Raw genomic sequence first — 26,118 nt, 5'->3', positions numbered from 1 at the left:
TGTGAAATATTTAAAGTTCACAGCATAGAATCTTTAAAATATGTCCGAGAGTTTTACACACTGGTCTGTTATTGTGGCAACATTTCCACACCTTGAAACAAAACGAACTGTGATTGGTTGTTTGACATGTCGGTCAAATGGCATCATGGGCAGCCCTTGGCCAATGAAAGCTGCCATATATTCCAGACCTTCAGAGTGATTATGCAGGGAGGGTGGGGATCTTACATTCAAAGCTAAGTAGCTATTGCTAACCTTTCCGAAATCGTATACCCTACCTTTAATAAACACTTGGCACTGATGTCATAACACAGTAGCGTAATAAAAACTAGTGGGTCACTTCAGTCCTGGGGGGCACACTCATTAAAAGTCTAGACCAGTGGCGTCAAACTCAATTCCTTGAGGGCCGGAGCCCTGCAGAGTTTTATTCCAACCCTTCTCCAACACACATTTCATTTAGTTTTCAAATAAGTCTGAAGGACTTGATTAGTTGGATCAGGTGTGTTTAATTAGGGTTGAATCTAAATTCTGCAGGACTCTGGCGCCCTCCAGGGATTCAGTTTGACACCCCTGGTCTAGACCCTGAATACAAGATGATTACATTTTGTCAGATGTATTTCCAAGAAACGAAAAAAAAAATGATGTCTTATATTCAGAAAAATATGGTACTATTGTGCAGTAGAATGTATGTCCCAATGTAATAATAATAATAATAATAATATTTTTTTTTACGTTTTTAATTTTTACAGAAATTTTTTAAATGGAAAACACCAAATTTCGTATAAAAAAAAAGAAGAAGAAAAAAAAAAACATTTTATAGGGCCCTTAAAATGTATTTTTTGTTAAACTTAACAATGAGCCATTTAAATTTAGTTTTTTGTTGTTGTTGTTGTTGTTGATGCTACCAAAGCAAATCAGTACTACAGGAACTGGTATAGAATTGTCTAGAGCAGGGGTCTCCAACCCTGCAGAAATGTAGCTCTCCAGGTGCAGGGTTGGAGACGCCTGGTCTAGAGAGAAATTTTAGAAACATCAAGTCAATAACATCCACATGCCAAACTATTTCTTAGAGTATTCCTTCCTCATCGTCATACAGCCTGTTATACTAAGTAAAGACATAGGAATCCAAATCCACAAAAAGTGAGTCAAAGAGAAAGTTTAGACACTGCAATGCATCAGTGGGTCACAAAAGTAAACAGATCCACTCTGCATTATCCAATAGGTTGTGCAGCACACAGGTTCTGTAGCAACTCTCAGAAAAGAAGCCTTCACTCAGCAAATATGATGATCAGGAGACACGCTGTGGGAGATGACAGCACTACTGCGGGAGTAAAGCTGACACACATCAAAACAGATACTCACTACTGTGCACAGTCAATGAGCTGATACTCGTTTGAGCGCTCGAAACAGGCCTTCACCCCCTCATCATCCCACAGATTCTTTGCATGCTCAAAAAACTCCTGTAAAAACAGAAATAACACACAATATAGAGTTAGCAAATATAGAGTTAGCATCTATTCATGAGACACATAATTAACTAAAAAATTTAATTAAAATTAAAAAAGGAAAATAAAAACAATCTTAAAAACAATCTCTTAAAACAATCACTCACAATTATAAAAAAAACACATGACACTAACAAGCACAGAAAAAAAAAAAAATCACCACAGAATGTATTAAAGTACAACTGGCTTTAACGGAAAACTGCACAAACAGGAGTAAAACACCAGGGGAAATATATAAAGCAAAACTTCATCTGCTAGACAACACTATAAATATAATATAGGTAGATCTAAATCTATTTGTTTGATTATATAATTATGTATAGTCATATCGCCCAGCCCTAAAACTTGTTAAAGCACTAGGGCTTTTAAGAAACATTTAAAATTATCATGTAACGGAGGCCAGCTGGTAAGAGCTGTGTGGGTAAACCTCACTCCCCTGATCTCAAGAGAGGCGCACTAGTGACTGACACCAGAGATTGTGGTCTTCAGCGTCCTTGTTAGCATGTTAGCATTTGAATCCCACTCGGAGTGAGGGAAGTAGAACTGGAGGGGTTACATTGGTGCCGTGGCTGGGATGTTAATGAGGTTTAGGGAGGTGAGGGATACAGAGGCCAGCTGGTAAGAGCAGAGCTGTGCGAGTAAACCTCACGACTGACGCTAGAAACTGCAGTCCTTAATGTCCTTGTTAGTGCGCCAGTCTCCCATGCAGGAAACGCCAGTTCGAATCCTGTTTGGAGCAAGTGAGGGGAGTAGAACCGGAGGGTTACATCAGCTGCAATACTGAGCTCAGTGGTGGAAACTGAAATCATCTTCTTTCTTCTTCATCAACCAAACAACTAATCAACCAACCAACCAACAAAAAACACCTTCTTAAATAAAAAAAAGCTTGTCTAACTTTAATAATTCATCCTCCTGTAGAAAAAAAAGACTCATCAAAATGGTAAAAAGTAAAAAAAAAAATTGTGAGTTGTCAATACAATATATACCCAAGTAGGGATGTAACGATTAATTGCGAGCCGGTTGAAAATCAATAAAAAAAATGTGATGATTCAAATCGGTTGAGGTGCTAGACAAAGTGAGATTCAATTAGGGGTAGGATTTTATATGAATGTATGTCTGAGGGGAACTTACTGTCTTCAGAAAAGTTTAGATGGTATTTTTCTCTTTTCATCTTGCCTCTGTATAATGCATATTAAAGTGCAGCGCTGCTATGTTTACAGCAGAAACCAAGGAAACGCTTTAAGCGCCACCTGCTGGCAGAGAGTGAATCTGCGTCTCATTCAGCTCATCTCCTGCTTCTGTTTCATGCAGATATTTTTTATGTAGGCCTATAGTTTCACAAAACTGAAGTCAATAATTCTGTTTTTGCTTCAAACTTCAAAATTATACAATCTAATTTAAATTAAAAACTGCTCATGTTGCATGTTTGTAGCAACTTTGTTTGGATCATGATTAAAATGCAGTGGATGCCTATCTCTAATTTAAATGGCAAGAGCACAGACAAAGCCTTTTTTTGTTTATATGCTACTTATTTGATTTGGGGCTTGTTTTAAAATTTCTATTTAGTTTTGTTATTTACATTTACATTAAAAAGTGAAAGTGACGTGACATACAGCCAAGTATGGTGACCCATACTCTGAATTCGTGCTCTGCTTTTAACCCATTCAAAGTGCACACACACAGCAGTGAACACGCATACACCATGAACACACCCGGAGCCATTTATGCTGCAGCGCCCGGGGAGCAGTTGGGGGTTCGGTGCCTTACTCAAGGGCACCTCAGTCGTGGTATTGAAGGTGGAGAGAGTGCTGTACATTCACTCCCCACCTACAATTCCTGCCGGCCCGAGACTCGAACTCGCAACCCTTGGATTGCAAGTCGAACACTCTATACGTTAGGCCACGACTTCCCCATTATATTTAAATGTTGTTATTTAGCAGACACTTTTATCCAAAGCGACTTACAAATAATAAAAGCAATCAAAACTAACAAAACACCAATGATATGCAATGAGGTGCTATATTAGTATATTATTATAGTGTTACATTTCAATTTCACAAAGAAACGTGCAGCATTTTGGCCAAGCAATAATAAAAGGACACATTTAATTTATAATTTGTCTTAAATCTCATTTTGTTAAAAAAAAAAAATCGAATCGTGAATTGAGTGAATCGTTACATCCCTAAACACCAAGGGTACTATTTTACCCCAAAATTCAACATGTAAATGAAATTCCAGGACTTTCAAGGAGTTTTGAAGCACTACTTTTCTGACTAAAATCAGAGATATTTTGTTATTATCTTTTAAATTCTAATAAACAAATAAAACAAATTGGCACCAATAAAGTGCAGCATAAAAGCATGCAATGACTGTGGCAACTTTGACATTTGAAAGGATATTATTATGGCAAAGTTAACACTTTCCTTATTCAAACTGAATTTTGTTTTTTTCCTCATGAATATGATTGACCAGAAGAATGAAAGCTGTATCACACACTTGGGAAATGATGAGCTATATCACCACTTATCAACACTAGGGTGTGTGACAATACACTTAGCTCACGAGATAGAGATAGAGATACTCGGTTCACTAGAATGAGACAATATTTTAATACTATTTTTAAGATTTTTTTCTAAATTACAACATATTTGTCTTTTAAATCACACATATCAAAACAATGCAGTTGTATTGTCAAATATTTTAACTAATCTAGGGCTGTAACTAATAATCGTTTTGATAATCAATAATCTACTGATTATTTTGACAATTGAGTAATCTGATTTTTTTTAGTAATACAAATAGACCTAAGTGAAAACCAGGCTTTAGTATGACTATTTATATATAAACTAACAATGAGCCAATAATAATTGGTTCAAATAAAGTATCAAAACCAAGTAATTACAAGGTTTTATTAAACAACCCTCATAAAATAGGCCTACATAATGTACAGGTGCATCTCAAATTAGAATGTTGTGGAAAAGTTCATTTATTTCAGTAATTTAACTCAAATTGTGAAACTTGTGTATTAAATAAATTCAGTGCACACAGACTGAAGTAGTTTAAGTCTTTTAATTGTATAAGTGTAATAAGTTTTAATTGTGATGATTTTGGCTCACATTTAACAAAAACCCAACAATTCACCATCTCAACAAATCAGAATACTTCACACGACCAAAAAAAAAAAACCCTTTTAGTGAATTGTTGGCTTTCTGGAAAGTATGTTCATTTACTGTACATGTACACAATACTCAGGTAAGGGCTACTTTTGCTTTAATTACTGCCTCAATTCGGCATGGCATGGAGGTGATCAGTTTGTGGTACGGAGGTGATCAGTTTGTGGCACTGCTTAGGTGGTATGGAAGCCCAGGTTTCTTTGACAGTGGCCTTTAGCTCATCTGCATTTTTTGGTCTCTTGTTTCTCATTTTCCTCTTGACAATACCCCAAAGATTCTCTATCGGGTTCAGGTCTGGTGAGTTTGATAGCCAGTCAAGCACATCAACACCATGGTCATTTAACCAACTTTTGGTGCTTTTGGCAGTGCGGGCAGGTGCCAAATCCTGCTGGAAAATGAAATCAGCATCTTCAAAAAGCTGGTCAACAGAAGGAAGCATTAAGTGCTCCAAAATTTCTTGGTAAACGGGTGCAATGACTTTGGTTTTAAAAAAAAAAACACAATGGACCAACACCAGCAGATGACATTGCACCCCTAATCATCACAGACTGTGGAAACTTGACACTGGACTTCAAGCAACTTGGGCTATGAGCTTTTCCACCCTTCCTCCAGACTCTAGAACCTTGGTTTCCAAATGAAATACAAAACTTGCTGTCATCAGAAGAGAAGACTTTGGACCACTGGGCAACAGTCCAGTTCTTCTTTTCTTTAGCCCAAGTAAGACGTCTCTGATGTTGTCTGTGGTTCAGGAGTGGCTTAACAAGAGGAATATGACAACTGTAGCCAAATTCCTTGACACAGTCCTCACAAGGCTGCGATTCTATCTGTTGGTTGTGCATCTTTTTCTTCCACACTTTTTCCTTCCATTCAACTTTCTGTTAACATGCTTGGATACAGCACTCTGTGAACAGCCAGCTTCTTTGGCAATGAATGTTTGTGGCTTACCCTCCTTGTGAAGGGTGTCAATGATTGTCTTCTGGACAACTGTCAGATCAGCAGTCTTCCCCATGATTGTGTAGCCTAGTGAACCAAACTGAGAGACCATTTTAAAAGGCTCAGGAAACCTTTACAGGTGTTTTGAGTTGATTAGCTGATTGAAATGTCATCATATTCTTATTTGTTGAGATAGTGAATTGGTGGGTTTTTGTTAAATGTGAGCCAAAATCATCACAATTAAAAGAACCAAAGACTTAAACTACTTCAGTCTGTGTGCATTGAATTTATTTAATACACAAGTTTCACAATTTAAGTTGAATTACTGAAATAAATGAACTTTTCCACGACATTCTAATTTATTGAGATGCACATGTAATATGCCTACACAAAATATGAACATAACCAACTTAAGTTTATTATGTATTATATCAAACACCTGCAGAGGGCGCCAACGGCCAGGCCATGCTTCACTTTACAGCGTGATTCAAGGACATTTAAATCCATGTAATTTTAGTATTTGGCTACATGCAAACTCAGAGCGAGGGTTTGAACTTTTATTTTGAAATTAAGTTAAGTTAATGTTAAGAGTTTGTGTCCCAAGCTGCTGAGATGGAGATGTGCTCCACACTTACTGCTCATATGTATTTCACAGTGTGGGTCAATTAACCTAGTCAAGACTCGGAGCGTGCATAAGGAGAATTGTTGCTTATGATGAGAGAATTTACTAGAGTGCAGAATTCAGTTAGCAACGTTTCAGTGATTACTCATTTGAACACCTCTGATTGGCCACTGCATTCATAAACTTCATAAGCAGAATCATGTGTGATTGGTTATAATGTGCACCACTGTAAAAAAAAAAAAAAAAAAAAGAAATAAAAAAATTAAACAAATAATAAAATAAATTAATTAATTAAATCAAGTAGTAAAATAAATATGATGCAGCATGAGCACTGCGTTTTTATTTTATTCACTTTATTTCACTTTCACTTATGTGACTTAAGTAGGGAGAGTGGGAATGTAAGCAATCAGGAGCCCAATTCAGGAAAAAATAAAAGAGGATAAAATGTGCAAAAGATAAATGGTATCTATGCAGCTATCACTCATCTCACTAAAATAGGCTAATATATATTTTATGTTATGATATGTTATTGCAAATAGGGCAAAGTCCACTAAAGGAAGTAGAGCTTTTTCGCATTTTTCTCCCAAACTCTGGAAAAGCCTTCCTGATAATGTTCGGGGTTCAGACACATTCTCTCTGTTTAAATCTAGATTAAAAACACATCTCTTTGGCCAAGCATTCAAATAATGCATCTCATAATTTTGGACTGCAGTTATATGTGATAAAATGCGCATTATTATTCTTTAGCTTGGGTTAAACTAATTAATTTTACTTGGCTAGAACAGCAGCTACACTAATTATGTCTCTATTTGTTTCTCTGTTTTGCCACAGGATGTACTAGGATTTACACAAGCTTCAGTCTGGATCCAGAACACCTGAGAAGAGATGATACCAACCCCTCAGAGGACCTCAGATGATGCTAACCCTGAAACAACATACAGAACTACCCAATTTTGCTATAAGTTTTATTTGCATAATTGCTGTTAATAGTGTTCATCATCTGTTTATGTCTTTAATTGATTTTTCCAAACATTTCTGCCGTATGCAAATAAACTGACAGTCATTACTGATAAGCTACTACTAAATATTGTAGAAACTTAATTTTCTGTAAAATTGCTTTGCAATGATTTGTATCATAAAAGGTGCTATACAAATAAACTTGAATTGAAATTTTCTGTTAAACTAGCAGCACAGGTAACACAGGTTGACCAACAAGGACAAACAGCACAGACTCGAACTTACATGCAAGGGATAATTAACAAACACAGGTGCATGGAATGACTAATTAATGGACGCGGGTGGGAACTAAGGAGGAGATTCTGGAGGAGGACGGACACCCAGGAGGAGGACGGCAGACAAAGTCCAGGGAGGAGACAATGGAGGGAGGAGCCAGGGAGAAGACAGGAGGGGTTTGGAGCAGGAGGAGAGAAGCTGGACCCAGGCCACAGCCATAATGACGGTCCACGGTGGAGCCGACGGAGGGAGGAGCCATGGAGGAGGAATGGCCACCATCTCCAGGGGGCCGCCCAATGGTGGTCCAGCCCGAATCCAGTTCAGCAGGTAGTGGAGGAGCCCGAGTCGGAGACTGAGAGCCGATGAGCCAGGGAGATGCTGAGGATCCGGGGGCCTTGGTGGAGCCAAGGGCTCTGGCTACCAAGGTGGAGGCGGAGATCCACGGTGGAGCCGGAGCGACTGAGGACCAAGGTGGAGTTGGCTAGAGGAAGGAGCCCAATGGAGCCGGTGGGACGGAGCGATGAGGCGCAGCCAGAGGAGTGGAGTCCAGAGGCGATGGCGGGTCGACACCCGACCAAGGCAGAGCTGGAGGGACGAGGGAGCCCGGTGGAGCTGATGGATCGATGGGTGACGGTGGAGGTGAGGGAGCTAGGAGCCAAGGTGGAGCCGCTGGGTCTAAAGACCGATGTGGAGTATTTTCGAGGAGCGGGCACTGGAGAGCGCTTTCTAGTAGTGGTCACTGGAGGGCACTCTGAACTGGATTCGGGGGCTGGTGCCCTCACCTCTTCGTTTTGGCACTTTCGCTATGCCATACTCAGCTCACCCTCAGCTGCGATGCAGGGGGCAGTGCTCCTCTCTACGCTCACACTGTCCATGGCTTGCGCCGTCGTGTTGGGCACTGATGCTAGCTCTCACACCTGGTCTGACGGGTTGGGCTCAACTTCAAGTGCGATTCTCTGCTCAGGTCACTTGGCTTTGCTCTTGCTCACGGGAAATGGTTCTCTGTCATCGGTGGGCTCGGGCTTATGCTCCGTACTGTGGGAAGATGGAGGGCTGGGCTCTGGGTCAGGAGTGGCACTGGCGATAAACTCCTGGGAACTGGTGGGGAACGGAGATCCATTTCTCGCCAGTGTCCACTCCACAAAGGAGGTGGATTCTGCTCGAGGGCCATCTTCGGACAACGGCGCTCATTTTATTAATGTTTTTAATGTACAGTTGTGCAATTTTTGTGTGTGTGGGAGGAGGGGATTTATGATATTTTATAATTTATTTGCCTGATTTTTTTTTAAATATTCACATTTATCTCAAATAGAAAATTGTAGGTAAAATGTAATTTATTCAGGGGTGTCCCAGGGCACCATACAAGCTAGAACCACTTCTGAATGTCACAATTCTAAAGTAAGTGGCAGCTTTTTAGTGATTATAAGGGGAGAGCTTTTTGTATGCTTTCTAGGTTATAATCCATTCAGAATATGAATAAAATCACAGATTCACTTTCCAGTAACCATTTATGCAATACTGACACATGCCATTGTGTAGTGTTTACTTCAGTTAATTGAGTGAAGTAGGTCTGAGCTGGTGTGATAGGGTGAAGACTAGTTAGCATATTCATGGTTCCAAATATACTAAATGAGGTGACGGGATAGAGTTACTGTATATATTTAAGCCATTTTAAGATGTAAAGAAATTGTTTTAATGGGAGAAAATGTTTAAATATGTAATTTTGATTATCAAAGATCTGTGTTAATGGATAGTATTAGTGACTGCAGGGTGGCTTTAATTACGAAAGCTGAATTATTGATTAAAGTCTACTGATTCAACTGTGAAATAATCAATAATTAATATAATAATCATTATATTAATTGGTTATCGAGATAAAACACTAAATCAAAAAGGATTTTCACAATTGATCCCTAGTTGTAAACTCAAGAGATGTGGATTTAGACAGCAATTTAATTACCACATGACCTTCATGACTGTAAAAAAAAAAAGAAAAAAAGAAAAAAAAAGAAAGGCAATTCTGCTGTTATTCTTTTTTATACTGATCTTTTGACAAACACCAATGTTGTGGTAATTTAATTAAGTAATTATTTATATACACGTATACACAAATATAAACAGTATTTATATTTAGATAAATATAAAGAGTCAGATGCATCCTCTTATTTACATAAGGTGTACATTAACTTGTTTCTGCTAATTTCTACATTTATCTTCATCCGAACGCAATTTAATTTATTTATTTTTTTTAAATATGTCCCCATGAGAAACAATTACCATCTGAATAGGGTTTATGGTGCTAATGTGTTTGTTAATATGTTAAACACGAACATTATTATAAGACTCATGAATAAGCATGAAATCTGCTCTACCAATCCCTCATTCTCTCTTTCATTCACTACTTATTTTTCTCTTCAATCTCTCTGATCCACATGATCACTGAAACTGTAAAACTGAGAAGGCCGACAACCTTTAAATGACAGACAAAATTATCTGTCATCATTTAATATATTTATTTAAACATTTTTGTTTAGACAATTTAAATCATTGAAAGAAAGATTCTCATCGGGATCTCTGAAGTGAGTGAAGATGAAGGGGAAGGGGGTTTCTAGGAAACATACTTGTTTTTTGCCCCTTTCCCTTAGAGGATACAGACAGCTATACAATAATTAGGCCCCTGGTGAGGGTCTATCGCAAAATCATCACAATAAAACAAAACAAATGAATACAGAGATGCATAACAAACGCATCACAGCTCATGACCAACATTGCACACTCCCAAAGGTTTTAAAATAAAAACTATCCTCGTCTACACTTGCGTTTTTACTGCGTTTCAGAAACGTTCTCCATCCACACTACACAACCAAAAACACATGTCATATGACCATTCATGCAAGTGCAAAAATGAGCATGATTTTACTATTTACATGGTCGTCAAGGATACGCAGAGCGAATGTGGGCAACCACGGCATCATTTTCAGAAGTCTCATGCTGTGTCCCAATTCGCCTACTTATACTACGCCCTAAATGTATGTACTCTTTTTGTGAAGAAAAAGCACATACTTTTTGAGTATGTAGCAGAATACCTTTGGACAAACTACTATGTCATAACTGTGTCTTTAACAGACGCTCTGTTGCTTAGTTACATGCATTCTATCACCATTTAAACTGCCCTGTCAATCATCTTGTCAAAGTTAACATTATCCATAATTCGTTTAATTTTCTACCGTACTGGAGAGAAATGAAGAGGCACGTTGATCTGCCAGTTGTGTGTCTTTCATGCCGAAAACTCTCCTCATGTGACTGCATAATGATGCATTTAAAACTTAATGACCAAACGTATCATTATAAAGTTCACAGTGTTGCTGCAGATGAAATATAACGAAGATAACATCAAATAAATATTTTTTCAACAGGTTAGATATTGATTATTTATCACTCAAACCGGTCTCGCATATCTGCCATGTTTGTTGTTTAACACTTTTTATGCGTGTTTGTAGTTCTAATCAAATCCTCGTCCACCCGCAATGTGTTGTAAGCAATATTAGCCATTAGTGTGTGCACAGATCTGTAAACAATGCATGTGCATGCTGACGCATGTCCGTGTTGACATAAGCAGCAGCGCAATGCGCATGTGTTTACATGAAGCAGAAGTGCACACATGCGTTATGATACTCTCCAAAATGGAGGCTAGCCACAGCAGACTGGATGAGGAGGAGAAGAATTGTTGAACAAAGTTGTTATTTTTGTTTTCTTTGCGCACAAAAAGTATTCTTGTAGCTTTGTAAAATTGCGGTTGAACTACTGATGTCACATGGACTATTTTACTGATGTCCTTACTACGTTTCTGGACCTTGACAGCAACCAATCTGGCTTTAGAAGTGGACATTCAACTGAGACTGTCTTGCTCTCAGTTGTTAAAGCCCTAAGACTGACAAGAGCGGAATCCAAATCTTCAATACTTATCTTGCTTGATCTGTCCGCTGCTTTTGACACTGTTAACCACCAGATCCTCCTGTCAACCCTACTGACAAAGGGCATCTCAGGAACCACACTCCAGTGGTTTGAGTCTTACCTATCAGATAGGTCCTTCAAAGTATCTTGGAGAGGTGAGGCGTCCAAGTCGCAACATATAACTACTGGGGTGCCTCAGGGCTCAGTTCTTGGACAACTTCTCTTCTCTGTCTACATGGCATCATTAGGTTCTGTCATTCAGAAACATGGCTTTTCATATCACTGCTATGCTGATGACACTCAACTCTACCTCTCATTCCATCCTGATGATTGCTGCTCACATCTCAGCTTGTCTAACAGTAATTTCTTGCTGGATAAAGGACCATCACCTTCAACTCAACCTTGCCAAAACAGAACTGCTTGTGGTTCCAGCAAACCCATCATTTCATCACAATTTCACCATCCAGTTAGGCACATCAACCATAACTCCTTCAAAAACAGCCAGAAACCTTGAAGTTATGATTGATGATCAGCTAACTTTCTCAGACCGCATTGTTAAAACTGTCCGGTCCTGCAGATTTGCTTTATTCAACATCAAGAAGATCAGGCCCTTTCTTTCGGAACATGCTGCACAACCCCTTGTTCAAGCTCTTGTTCTGTCCAAGCTGGACTATTGCAATGCTCTCTTGGCAGGTCTTCCAGCCAGTTCTATCCAACCTTTACAATTAATCCAGAACGCGGCAGCGAGATTAATTTTTAATGAGCCGAAAAGAATACACATCACACCTCTATTTATCAATTTGCACTGGCTACCAATAGCTGCTCGCATAAAATTCAAGGCATTGATGTTTGCCTACACTACCACCACTGGCTCTGCACCCCTTTACCTAAATTCATTACTTCAGACTTATGTGCCCTCTAGAAGCTTGCGTTCTGCAAGTGAACGTCGCTTGAATGTGCCATCCCAAAGAAGCACAAAGTCACTTTTACAGACTTTTAAATTAAATGCTCCCTCCTGGTGGAATGACCTGCCCAACTCAATCCGAGTCCTTAGCCATCTTCAACAATCAGCTTAAAACACATCTCTTCCATCTTTATTTGACCCTCTAACTTTAGCACTCACTATTCTAATTCTATTCACAAAAAAAAAAAAAAAAATCTAACTAGCTTTCTAATCTTTTTGCATTCTATCTGTTTTCTTTTCATTATACAATTAACAAAAGCAAAAAAAAAAAGACCTCTAACACTAGCTTGCTCTATTCTTTTTCTATTCTATCTGTTTTCTTTTTATTTATTACATTATTTTAAAAGCCCTTGCTATGTGTACTGCGTTATGCTAACTGAGACTTGGTATAGCACTCTTTTATTATTGCTCTTTTGTTGATTTTGATTGCTTCCATTGTCCTCATTTGTAAGTCGCGTTGGATAAAAGCGTCTGCTAAATGACTAAATGTAAATGTAAATGTAATGTAGTACCCTTGCTGTCTATGGGAGGGTCAAAAAGCTCTTGGAATGCATCAAAAATATCTTAATTTGTGTTCTGAAGATAAACAAAGGTCTTACAGGTTTGGAATGACTTGAGGGTGAGTAATTTGACAATTTTCATTTTTGGGTGAGCTGTCCCTTTAATTCAAAATCATCATCAAAAATGGTGTCTCATGAAATTAATACAACTTTACAATTTGAGCATTTTTTAAAGAATTAACAAATTACATGTAATTTATAGCAAAACTGGAATATTTTTTTTTTTTTCGATTAAAATGCTGCACTAGAGAACCTCCAACATTAGTAAGATGTCGTAGAAGTAAACACAGTCAGTCTGAGAATGTAGTGTCACAAACATTCAGAGTGGTGCAAACACAGAAATCAGTTTCTGTGATAGTGTTCTTCAAAAAAATAAATAAATAAATAAATAAAATTCCAAGAAAACAAAGCACCAGAGTTCTGTTCGTAACGACAGCCTTCTCCTCGTTACACAAACTTCTTTACAGTTGAAGAGGATGAGATCCCTTTAGAAAATTCAGCGTGACAAGCCAGTGCGCTCAGGGAGAGTGAACAAAAGGAAAACATGAAAACAAAACCTTAACGACTATTAATGGCCTTTCATTAAGTATAGACATTCTCTACCTGCACATTCATTAGTCAGAGAGGAAGCCAAAAGAGTCATTAGAAGGGAGTTGAGCGGGGTGCTTGCAGCCCACCAGAGACCATGTTAATGACAGCCAGAGCTCACTAGAGCCTCCCAAAAGCCCGGCTCTACTGTCACCACTGAGCGCAACAGACACACCCTGGGACTCACACACACACACGCACATACACCCATCTGTACAGTGTGATATAGGCTTCGTCTGTTTTACAAAATGCTGCAGACAGTATCACAGACAACAAACAAACAAGCAGGTAAATATGATGATACAACATATGAAAATGCACAGTTATGGAACTGAAAAATGTAGGCTTATTACACTACACTATTACACTAGAGTGCAAGTAATTTCCTGCTAATATACCTTATTTTCAGATTGTGTGTGACTATATTTATATTATATATCATCTTTCAAATTGTCCATTTCTTCAGGAAATTCAAACAATAGAAATGCTGTTTTGACGCTCTTTGATGTGGCGTGACAGATCAGTGTGTAAATGACTCAGTTCAAACAGCAGCGCGAGTATGATCATTCCTTCCTCTTTACTACTAGTTTTAATGTGAAATAAACATGAATGAACATCTCAGGCCTCATGTAATCACTCAATCAGTGTTTTAACAGTGAAAAGACGTCAATAAAACAGCTTTTTAAACAAAATGTCACATAGCATTTAATTTACCAGGCAACTCATCAGTGTCCACAGCTCATTATTTTGCTAGACATGGAGTCTAGTAGACTATATACTCATTATATTTTACTTCACCTGTTAGTGATGTCTTAATTATTTAATGTATGTTTAACTAAATCTATTATAAAACGTAAAAAGTTATGACAGCTACTGTGTAAATGAACATATTTCAACAACAAACAGAAATCCTTATAATTTAGAAGTTAATTTAAAAACTGCATTTTATATAGATGACCTTAAGACACAGGGAAAATGTGTAACGAATGCCTTGCAGATACAAATGGGGTTAATAATGTTTTATGTTTTAATTAAAAGATAGTTAACACTAAATGTCAGCGAAACCCTAACAATTCCCTTTTTTATTTTTATTATTATTTTTTTTTACAATAGTTCTCTCTATATGACAGTAGTTATAAATGTTCTGCATTTCTGTTTTGAGCTGAGGAGCTGAAGATGACCAATAGAGTGATGCATTTGATAGCAAGTTTTTAATCAATGGGATTAAACACTTTTCATATAGAATACGCTTCATTATACAACAAAGTTAATATTAGGACTTATAGGCTATCTGCAAAAAGTGCCCAAATGCACATGAACGTATCTGTGCAGCTCTGAATGAAATCATTTTGTGGACGCATTCTTCACGCAACAACGTGCAGAAACACGGCAGCTAAACTCAAAAAATTCACAGCGTTTTATTATAATGGTTTTCTCATTATAATGGTACGTGTATGACAGTCCCAGACTGCGAGCTGAAGAGATAATCACCGTAGTACTAAAATGAAGCGTTTGATTCAACCAAATGCATCTTATATCAGGAAAATAATAGATCCACGTTATATATAAACCAGCTGAAATGTTTTGAAATCACTTGTAATGTACCCGATCTAAAAAATCCTCTCTCTGCCTGTGTCAGTTTGACTCTTGTTAAATTTTTAAATCCCTGCCGCCAAGATGCTCCTCTGTCAGTCATGGATTATGGAAAGTGAAACATAAATCTATAGGGGTGGTTGGATTTATTCACGCACATTAAAATATTTATTTGAAGCTTCTTTCTTTTCAGATTCTTATTTACAGCTTTATCATAATAGGCTGTATATTAACTTATTGGGAGCTAGTTCTAAACTGGTAGTTCTATGTGAAATCAGACATTTGAGCTCCCCCATACAGTCAAAATGGCACAATCATAACACCCTGTGAATATTCGACTGTGAGATTGGTAATCGAATCAGGCTCCTTGATTCGAAGCATTGAATCGTAAGCCTATTCGGGGTCACCCCTAATATATATAAGTTGAATGTTGATTATTATATTTAAAAATACATAGTAATTAAATTTAAGTTTGGGCTCTGCTGTTAATTGTAGCCTTATAGTAATGTAAAAGGGCTCCCTATAGTTTAGAGCTTGAGCTGAGGTCGATTTTTATCCCCAAGAAAATTTAAATTATAATTGAATTTATTTAAAGAAAGAGCTTCTTCTTTTTTTAACCACGGTTTTTAAAAAAAAAGAAGAAAAAAAGAAGCAATTTTACATTTAGTTTTTCACCTTGCTGTACTGAAACCATACCGAACCGTGATATTAATTTTTCACTTTGTTATGTTGCTGCCTTATGTTAAACGGCTTTAAACGGGTCATAAACTGCCATTTTTATTATTTTGTACTGTTCTCTGAAGTTCACTTATGTTATCAAGATTTTTACACCAAAAACATAATAATTTAGAAGTAGTAGCTATTTTCTGTCCTGTTTTGACCGCCCTCATCGGAATGCACAGTTTGAATAGGCGTGGTGTATTGTAGGCTTAGAATTAAATGCCCACTGCTATGATTGGCTAACAGTTGTCTATGTTTGACAGCCTACATCCTTCATAGATTACGCTGCTGTGATTTAGCATAAATACTCAGTATATATCAAATAATCTGTAATAAAAGACAAACAATAGTGACCACAGAGTAAAAACAGTTACACTTGTGGGGCACGATATTACTGTCGGATCCAAAATAGTTAGCACAGCATCGTCTTTTAGTTTCAATCTTTCTGAAAATCCTGCGTCAAGTTGTGCTTTGTTTTTAAATGAATCCACAGTAAAATGAAGTGAACAAAGGGACAAGTTTTTACAGTCTGGATGTTCATTAAAAATAAAGTCTTTCCTAATGTTAGGATCAGAAGGAAGACGATAACACTTTTTCCCACAACTTGCCAATGCACAGCATCTTGTTGTCTTCAGAGCCATCTTTATCGTTTGGTTAAGATTCGATTCAGGAGTATATCGATCAATATATCGATATGATATTATGTAACCATTTTACAAAACCAGCTAAATTTTTATTAATTTACAAATGCAACCAAAATATGTAACATGATATCTGAAATTTTGTTTCGTATAATTGCGAATGAACCATTGATGTCACATGGTTTATTTGACAGATCTCCTTGCTACGTTTCTGAACTTAGGAAACATTTCAGTCGCATTGCTGTCTATGCAGGGTCAGACAGCTCTCAGATTCCATCAAAAATATCTTAATTTGTGTTCCGAAGATGAACGAAGGCCTTACAGGTTTGAAATGACATGAGGGTGAATAATAATGACAGAATTTATTTTTGGATGAACCAGCCCTTTAAATATACATAAATCATTATTAAAGGGTCCTATTATGATTTTTTTTTTTTTAGTCAGTGTGTAGTGTGTATGTTTGGGCATAAAAAAGATCTACAAAGTTACAAATCTCAAAGTCCACTCCAAAGTAAGAGGTTTCATTTTTTAAAAATCCCTTTTTAAGAACTACAGCGAATGGCTCGTTTGGATTACAGCTATGTTTTTGGGGTTGCAACAAAGCGACCCATTAGAACCATTAAAATAATTCCCGCTTGCGGAAATTCAAATGGTTGAGGGGTGGGGAGGGGCAAGGTCGTGGTTAGAACGCTTCGTTGAGTGCATCAGACAAGACGACGATGAAGAAATGCTGCTGCTGAGTTTTTTTTTTTTTTTCACCCGCGTGCCCAAACATCTTTGTTTGGCCTTCCTAAAGCGGACTACATCAGGAAATAGAGGTTGCAATTTATTTGACATTGTATCTAAAACATGATAAAAAAACTCACCAATAATGTTACCACTCTAATATGTCTTGCAATATCAGTGCATGCAAAGGTTCTGCGCGATTCTCTTGTTCAGTATTTTCTGATTCTGACTCAAATTGATATGGCAATATTGACGACATTCTTAAAGGTAGGGTAGGCAATTTCAGAAAGGCTAGTGATAGCAAGTTAGCTTTGAAAGCAAGATTCCCACCCTCCCTGCATAATCATGCTGCAAAGCCACGTATTTCAACGGTGAATTTGATTAATTTTATCTTAAACATAATTTTATAATTAGATTTATAAGTTAATGTAAAAACTGCCTTATGTACAATTTACATGTTTGTATGCAGTTTTTTATTTGGGTGTTTATTATATCTAAAAATAAATGCAATTGAATTTAATTTGTTGTGCTCTGTTGTTAATTGTAACCTTTAATATTACAGTAATATTCAATTAATAGGGCCCCCTATATAGTTTACAGCATTAGCTGAGACAGATTATTTTTATCCTTAAGATATTTTTAATTATAATTAAATTTATTTAAAAACAGAGCCACAATTTGTTCAGTAAACCACTGTTTATTAAAAAAGACCCCCCCCCCCCCCAACCCTACAACCTCCTGTTGTACTGAACATACCAAACCATGCCTTCAAAACCCATGTACCAAACCATCATTTTTGTGTGCTGTTACACCCCTTAATTTAATCGTAACTTCTACATTACTAAAAAAAAAAAAAAAAAAAAGGAGCTTGGTAAAAAAATAATTACTTAAAGGGGTCATATGATGTTGCTAAAAAGGAACGTTATTTTGTGTTTTTGATGTAATGAAATGTGTTTATGCGGTTTACGGTAAAAAAAAAAAAAAAAAAAAAAAAAATTATTTTCCACATACTGTACTTTATTGTTTCTCCTCTATGCCCCCCCCCCCTTTCTGAAACGCGTTGATATTTACAAAGCTCATCGGTCTGAAGGCGAGGTGTGCTCTGATTGGGCACCTATCCATTGCGTTGTGATTGGCCGAATGCCTCAACCGTGTGACAGAAATGTTAAGCCCCTTGCCATACTGTGACGCGTGCCCTGGTCAGAACACTGGCGCGACAAGAGAATAATAATAAAACCCATTACAAATGAGCCATTTGTTGCATCCAGTGGGGACGTAATTATGGATTATAATGACTTATACTGTCTTTTTACGCACTGCGTTGCATCGTGCCACATAAACATAAAACCATGTCTGCATTTGTGATCGGAGAAACGACAAACAACAAGCTCAAAACTTGCATTTGACTCATCAGTGGCAAATCCTTTACACATGTAAACGTACTTACAGACTGTGAGTCAGAACAGCCAGCATTGTAGTCTTCTCTCCCAGGATCAGAAAACAGTCCTCCATAAAATGTGCTGCACACACTCGAATATTTGGGTTGAACATGTTCTAGAATAGTGTTGTAAATACAACTTAACCACTGATTTCTAGTTGTGTCCTCTTTTGGAAGGCCAGACAAAGTATTTTTGCTTTCACAACAAAATGGCATCTCCACAACATGGCGCAACAGCGAGAAAAAAAGCTACGCCTTCTTTCTTTGCGTGAACATCTGGGCCACATTATGCAAATCTTTCCACATGGTGAAGTAGACATGTGGGGGCGTGTTTAAAAGGGCATGGACTAGTCTTAACTTTTATAAAGAATATCACTTTGGGTTTTGAGTCTTTGCAACTTTAGGGATCTTATCTATTCACAGACAGCTTGTAACAATCCAAAGAGAAAGGAAAACTTGAAATCGCATCATATGACAACTTTAATATTACTCTTATTTACTGTAATCTTGTGTATTGTATTACAATTTGCTGTTATCTTGCCTATGATCTTATGATATTCTTTATGTGCAAAGAGCTGAAAACTACAGTTGCCTTCATGTGCTTCTCTCCCTCTCTGAGTGGATATCTGGAGTAAGTGGGTAGAGTTAGCGTGTGTGAGTGGAAGAGAACGCTACAGTGCGAGTTAATTTTTTCAGTCTTTTCTCTAGCTTTTGATGCTTGTTTGTGAGATTTTGTTGGGCAGACATTTTGTAAAACAAAAAAACTAGAGGTGTTCAACAAGAGAGCTTTGATTAGTAGATCTTGTTGGTATGGCAGCACACTGTGGCTGTCTTAACTTATTTTCATGCAAGATTTATTTAAACATGCATTAAATAATTAAGACATTACTATCAAGCTACGTAAAATATTATGAATGTACAGGGCATATATAGTGCATATGTTTAACGAAATGCTCTTCTCTCTAGTGCAGGGTTTCCCAAAGTGGGGTCCACGAACCCCTGGTGATTCGTGAGGGAATTGCAGGGGGTCCGTGAGTTGGTAATTAATTAAAAAAAATTAATAAAAATTAATACACAAAAAGTTATTAATAAAATTAATAATTTTTTTTTTTACAAAGTATTCGCAAAGAAATGTAACAGGTTTATACATATGTGATGTAAATGTAAAATCTTAAATGTATAAAAATAATTCTCTTTTTGGGAAACAATTCTTGTGGATTTTTTTTTTTATAATTTGCAAATTACAGTAATATAATTTTTATAATTTGTTGAGTGTAATAATAACAATAAATACTACTAACTGTAAATACTACTAAAACTTTAAACTGAAAAAAAAAAATTAAGTTAAACATGTAAATGTGCCATTAAATAATTGAAATATTTACTTAAAATCTCAAGGGTTACTTCAAATACATAATTTAGGTCAAAGGGGTTCGACTGACGAAAAAAGTTTGAAAACCCATGCTCTAGTGAACTAATGAGCTGTTGACACCAGTGTTAATTTCGTTAACGAAGACGACGACGAAAAATATTCGTTAACAAACATTTTTTCTGTGACTAAGATGAGACTTTGACGAGCTAAAAATTAATATCTGATGACGAAATTATGACGAAATTTATCCCACGTCTTCATTAACTAGACGAGACTGGACTATAATGTTATTTGAGGACTACCGGACATTCAAAATGCATCCTATAGGCTACTGACCTTCAAAATTGGATTGCGATCGGATAAGGGGCGTTTGCATATCTAGTAGTGCTGGGCGGTTTGAACAAAAAATTTATATCACGGTTTTTTTCTAAATTATGCCGGTCTCCCGGTTTATGATTTTTTTTTTTTCATGCATAATCAGGTGTACAACGCATTTTCTGCTGGTTGATATTCCAAGACGTGCTTTTAGCCTGACAGCACTTGCATAAAATGGTTGTTTTGGTCCGAACGTCGGATTTTTGGAAACCAAAACCCTCCAAACAACAGACCAGGCACTTTTTGGCACAAGTTCTTCTGTCATGTTCTACTAGTTCTGCAGCATCCATTTTCCCTGTAACCCCTGTAACATGTGCGTTACGTATGTGGTTTGCAGTCCGCTACTGATCCGCGGCTGTTTAGTCCACAAACAGAACATTTGTTCATTGTTTTGATTTCATATCATGTAAAAAAAAATAAAAATAAATAAATAAATAACAAAACACAATAAAAACAATTTTTTTTTTTCAGCATTGTGAGTCTTTTATCACAGAACAGTAGGCTAACAATCTTTCATTAGTTTAAGTCTGAGTTTAAGACTTAGACATTAGTTTAAACTCAATAAATATAAACAACGCATTATTCATGCATTTTACTTCTAGGTTTGTATAATAAGCTGTCAAGCAAGCGGCAAAGCATTTAAACACAATAATTAGCCTACTTTTCTTGTTAAAAATATTTAAAAATTAAAACACCACAGACAGAAACAGTCGTCGTGCCTTTTGCATTTTAAATCTTTATCACAAGCATCCCCACGGGTCTTAATGAACTTTGTTTTTCTATGTTTTCTGCCTCCATAAAAGTGAATATATTTATTGTTTTTTCCCCTTGTTTTTATCTAAAAGTGCACTTTTTTCTTGTTTTAAACCTAACCAAAAACCCATGTGTTGCGTTGTGAAACAGCTTTAATTAGTATACATTTATTGTGAAATGACACTTGCCCTTTCCGTGTCAATCCATGTTCTTTTTTTTTATTTTTTTTCCGCATTCCCACGAACAATGCGCTGTCACTTTAATTCAGCACCTGCAGCACAGCAAAAATAGACTCGGTACATAAACGATCGCTGCACTGCTGCAGACGCACCGCTCCTTGAACGCACTGACGGACCGCAACCTCATGCAGTATGAACGCTGGAATCCGTTAACATGGGTGCGTAAAAAAATATGCAACGCATACGCACTTCAGACGGAGTATGTGTGAAACAGGCGTTATAATGTAACACCAGAGCACTACTGTGTTTACCCTCACCACGCCTCGCAGTCCGCTGCTTAGAAGTGCAACATTGTAAAGGGTCCGTCTGAAACAGTGTCCCGCGCCGCGCGGTGCAGAATAAACTAATATACGTTGAGTAATTAAATACATTGGTATGGCGGTATATTAGAAATTAATATCATAACGAAAATATACACCGGTTTTCGGTATGAACCGGTATACCGCCCAGCACTAATATCTAGTCATTATAGCAGCCGCAGTGGATGGATAGGCTAATAAAACGCGAACTAGCGATCTGAAACAATGGCCTCAGCACCCGAAGGGGTAGGGATAAGGTAACCAGACCTCCCGTTTTTCCCGGGAGTCACAATTCGTTGTCAATTAACTTAAAGTTATTGAAGGCGGGATAGGTGGAATCCTGCTGATAGAAGTGTTCTCTCTTGCACTCCACTTCCTCAGTTCTCATATACAGCGCGCGATCAGTTCTCAGCGCTCAAATACACACACAGCAGTCCAAATGTTTATCGTGTAGAGTATCTCATGTAAATACAGTAGGTTAAGCGAACGTGAACAGGTGTGTGAAAACTGAACGTGTGTCAGTATTTCATGCATGCCTTCCGTCTTAAAAGGACAGCATTCCAAATTAAATACCTATCTGTCATTAATGTTAACCAACAAAAGATGTTAAATAAATGTATATGTTAAGTAAAACCTACTGTATCTGAAAAATGAGTTTAATTTGTATCTCTATTGTATTTGTCTTATTGTGCTTCTTTAAATAAATAAAATAATAAATAAAATAATAAATATATATATAAGTGGCTCCTTTTTCACTACTGTTAAAGGGATAGTTCACCCAAAAATGAAAATTGTCATAATTTATTCAAGTTTTTCCAAATTCAGTCCTTGATTAAAATTTCTCATAAGTTTAATTGATTTGGTCTAAAGAGAGAAGAATTAATGATTATTTTAGTTAAAAGACTACATATAAAAATAGCTTTATAAATAAATTTATAAAATAAATTTATGGTAACTACAGTTTGGCTAAAACTATTGACTAAAAGTAGTGACTAAAAGTTGATAAAAATGCAATGACTTTTCGTCGACCAAAACTATGAAAGATTCAAAAGACTAAAATGTGACTAAAACTATTAAGCATTTCCGTCTCAAGATTAAGACTAAGACTAAATCAAAAATGCCTGCCAAAATTAACACTGGTTGACACTAGGGGTTTAACGGTAGACAAACATGACGGTTCGGTGCGTACCTCGGTTTTGACATCACGGTTTGGAAACATATACATACACCTAACATTTATTTACTTAAAAAAATAATTGACATATTCCTAGGGAAACATATATAATTAATTATAAATTGAATTATAATTTATATTTCTTTAGGGATAAAAATCTACCTCAGCTTATGCTCTAAACTATAGGGAGCCCTTTTATGTTACTATAAGGCTACAATTAACAACAGTGCCTAAATTTAAATTTAATTACTATTTATTTTTAAAGATAATAATCAACTCTCAACTTAAAAAAAAGTGTATGCAAACATGTAAACTGCACATAATGCAGTTTTAAAATAATTTCTAAATTATAAAAATTATATTTGTTTTTGAAATATTGGCTATTAATTTACACAGTGGCCCTCATTAATAGTTTCGTAACAGATTTATTTAAACAGTCTAATATTTTCTGAAATGCTCTTCTCTAGACTTAAAGGGGTCATATGATGCTTTATTTTGTGTATTTGGTGTAATGAAATGTGTTTATGTGGTTTAAGGTTAAAAAACATTATTTTCCACATACTGTACATTATTGTTTCTCCACTATGCCCTGCCATCTGAAATGATTTTTACAATGCTCATCGGTCTCAAAAGCGAGGTGTGCTGTGATTGGCCAGCTATCCAGCGTGTTGTGATTGGCCGAATGCCTCAAGCGTGTGACCGAAATGATACGCCTCTTAACATATTGTGATGCCTTTTCCAGCCTGAGCAACAAGACATAAACATAAAACCCATTATAAACATGATATAAACATGATTTCTAGTCGTGTCTTCTTTTGGAAGGCAAAAACAAAGTAGTTTTCGCTTTCTCAATGAAACAGCGTCTAGAGTGAGCCGTGGCCGGCTTGAGTGCGGCAGGTGGATTCTACGAAAGAAGCATACCTTGGGCTTGCAGTAAACACATGTGACGACCCCGTGCTGGACTCCGCTTTGTCCATGGTGAAAGCCGATTCGGCGATCCACAGTGAAAAGTTGATGTATTTTCTCAGGGACCAGCACGGATCAGCCCCAGCCATGACGAATCAGATATCATCCTCTTTTGGAAGGCCAAACAAAGTAGTTTCACTTTCAGAGTGAAACACACAGCGTCTATATGACACAGTGGCAACAACAATACTACAACAAGAATAAAAGGTATGCCAACAACATCTGGGCGGCGTTATGCAAATCTTCCCACATAGTGACGACGAGATGTGGGGGTGTGTTAGAACAAGCCGTTTTAGGGGGGCATGGACGAGATTCTTTTATAAAGAATATCTCTTTGGATTTGAGACTTTAGTCTTTGCAACTTCACAGATCTTCTTTATTCACCAATTCACTCCGAAGAGAAAGGAAAATTTGAAATCGCATCATATGATCCCTTTAATTTATAGTGAATGAGCTGTGGACACTGATGACTTGCCTGAGGTAAATGAAATGCTACTTGAAATTTTGTTTACAAGCTGTTTTATTGACGTCTTTCCGCGGTTGAAACACTGATTGAGCGATTACATGAGACATGAGATGTTCATTCATGTTTATTTTGCATTAAAACTAGAAGTAAAGAGGAAGGGATGATCATACTCACTCACGCTCCACTTTGCCATTTGAACTGAGGGGTTTATATGTGATCGGTCACGCCACATCAAAGAGCACCAAGACGGCATTTATTGTTTGAATTTCCGAAAAAAAGAAACATGCGTACCGAACCAAAAGACCCGTTCCAAAATTTTTTGGCACGAATACGTGTACACCCCTAGTGGACACTGATGTTATATAAAGTTATGAGACATTGTTTACAAGCTGTTTTATTGATGCCTTTCTGCAGCTGAGATGTTCATTCATGTTTATTTCATGCTAATACTAGTAGTAAAGAGGATGGAATGATCATGTTTACTCATGCTCTGCAGTGCAATGAACTGAGGCACATTTGTCATAAGCATCAAAATGGCTTTATTGTTTGATTCCTGATAAAATAGACAGAATTTGTTCAAATTAATATACATGTAAAACTATGAGTTTCAAATTAATTTCCGGACATGCAGTGGTTAAAAAAAGCTGTATTGTTTTAGGTGTATACGCATACCAAACTGAAAGCTCAGTACAAATACATCTACTGTTACACCTCTAATTAAAGTATCACAAACACAACGTACTGCCGGTCTTCCAGGTGAATATTCTTTAGGATGCAGAACTTCTTCCTCTACATTTCATCCTGCCCTCGCTGTGCATGTTCTCTTTTGGTAGACACATGCGTTTGGTTCAGAAAGACGGGCGACCCCATCAGCTCTTATCTGTTAGTGTGTTTACTAACAAAAATCAATACACCATTACATAAAGAGCCTAATTAATGGAACTGCAGCCCAAACACACACACACACCCACAAACCCCATCATATCAATCATATCATATCACACCTCAAAAAAAAAAAAAAAAAAAAAAAAAAAAAAAAAACCTTTCATTTGCAACTTAACCTAGATTTAGAGTCATTTAAGAGGTAAACTGGCTCACTCTTCTAACACACAATGTTTACAGTGTTTATGATGTATTATCATGTATAATGACATTATCACCATCATCTTCACCATAATCAAACAGCTGAGAAAAAGAGTCCAATAATGCTTAAGAGTTGTGTGTGTGTGTGTGTGTGTGTCTCTCTGTCAGCTGGCTGCCACTTTGAACTCTGATCGAATCAGCTGTACAAAACTCATGACACCGCTCTCTGCAACTCAATAGAGAGAGATTTTAATTAAGTAACAGCAGCAAACACACACACACACACAAACTAATATACACGTGGCTGTGCACACTCATGCCATCTCCCCTATACCACTAGTTACCAAATACAAACTTTTTGGTTCTGAAAGAAGCATTTGTTTAGAAATCATACATAACTTCTTATCAGCAATAGCTGAAACGCTTGCCTTATGCATTGCATAGGGCTCTTTCAATATCTGAATGTACACTCTTAACATCAGTCAATCAAGCATTATAATACAATAATCAAGTATTGTTTAATGATAGAACTTTAGTATTTAGAATTAAAAATTGATAACCACGTATAAATGCATATTAGTCATTTTAACTGAAATTAGGACTGGTAGTGGTGCTTTTTTGGTCATTCAGTGTTTCTGTAAAAAAATAAAAAAAAATGGGGAAAAACTAACAGAAATACTGATAGGATAATAATGATACGAATTCTACTATTAAGAACAATATGAAACGCACTAAGGATTAACA

At 36.8% G+C, this 26,118-nt stretch overlaps 1 protein-coding gene across 2 annotated transcripts in view; it reads right to left on the bottom strand.

The window, feature by feature from the left end:
• The window catches only part of gnal (guanine nucleotide binding protein (G protein), alpha activating activity polypeptide, olfactory type), a 169,710-nt gene that overhangs the window by 130,518 nt on the left and 13,074 nt on the right, over window positions 1-26,118 (bottom strand). For both annotated transcript variants that reach the window (XM_042714141.1, XM_042714142.1), the window contains exon 5: window positions 1,360-1,457. In XM_042714141.1, coding sequence (XP_042570075.1) covers window positions 1,360-1,457 — 98 coding nt within the window. The remainder of the gene's footprint in view (window positions 1-1,359; window positions 1,458-26,118) is intronic.

This window comes from Cyprinus carpio, chromosome A24 (assembly GCF_018340385.1).
Source record: "Cyprinus carpio isolate SPL01 chromosome A24, ASM1834038v1, whole genome shotgun sequence".
Taxonomy (NCBI): domain Eukaryota; kingdom Metazoa; phylum Chordata; class Actinopteri; order Cypriniformes; family Cyprinidae; genus Cyprinus; species Cyprinus carpio.
This window is presented reverse-complemented; position numbering and strand designations above follow the sequence as displayed.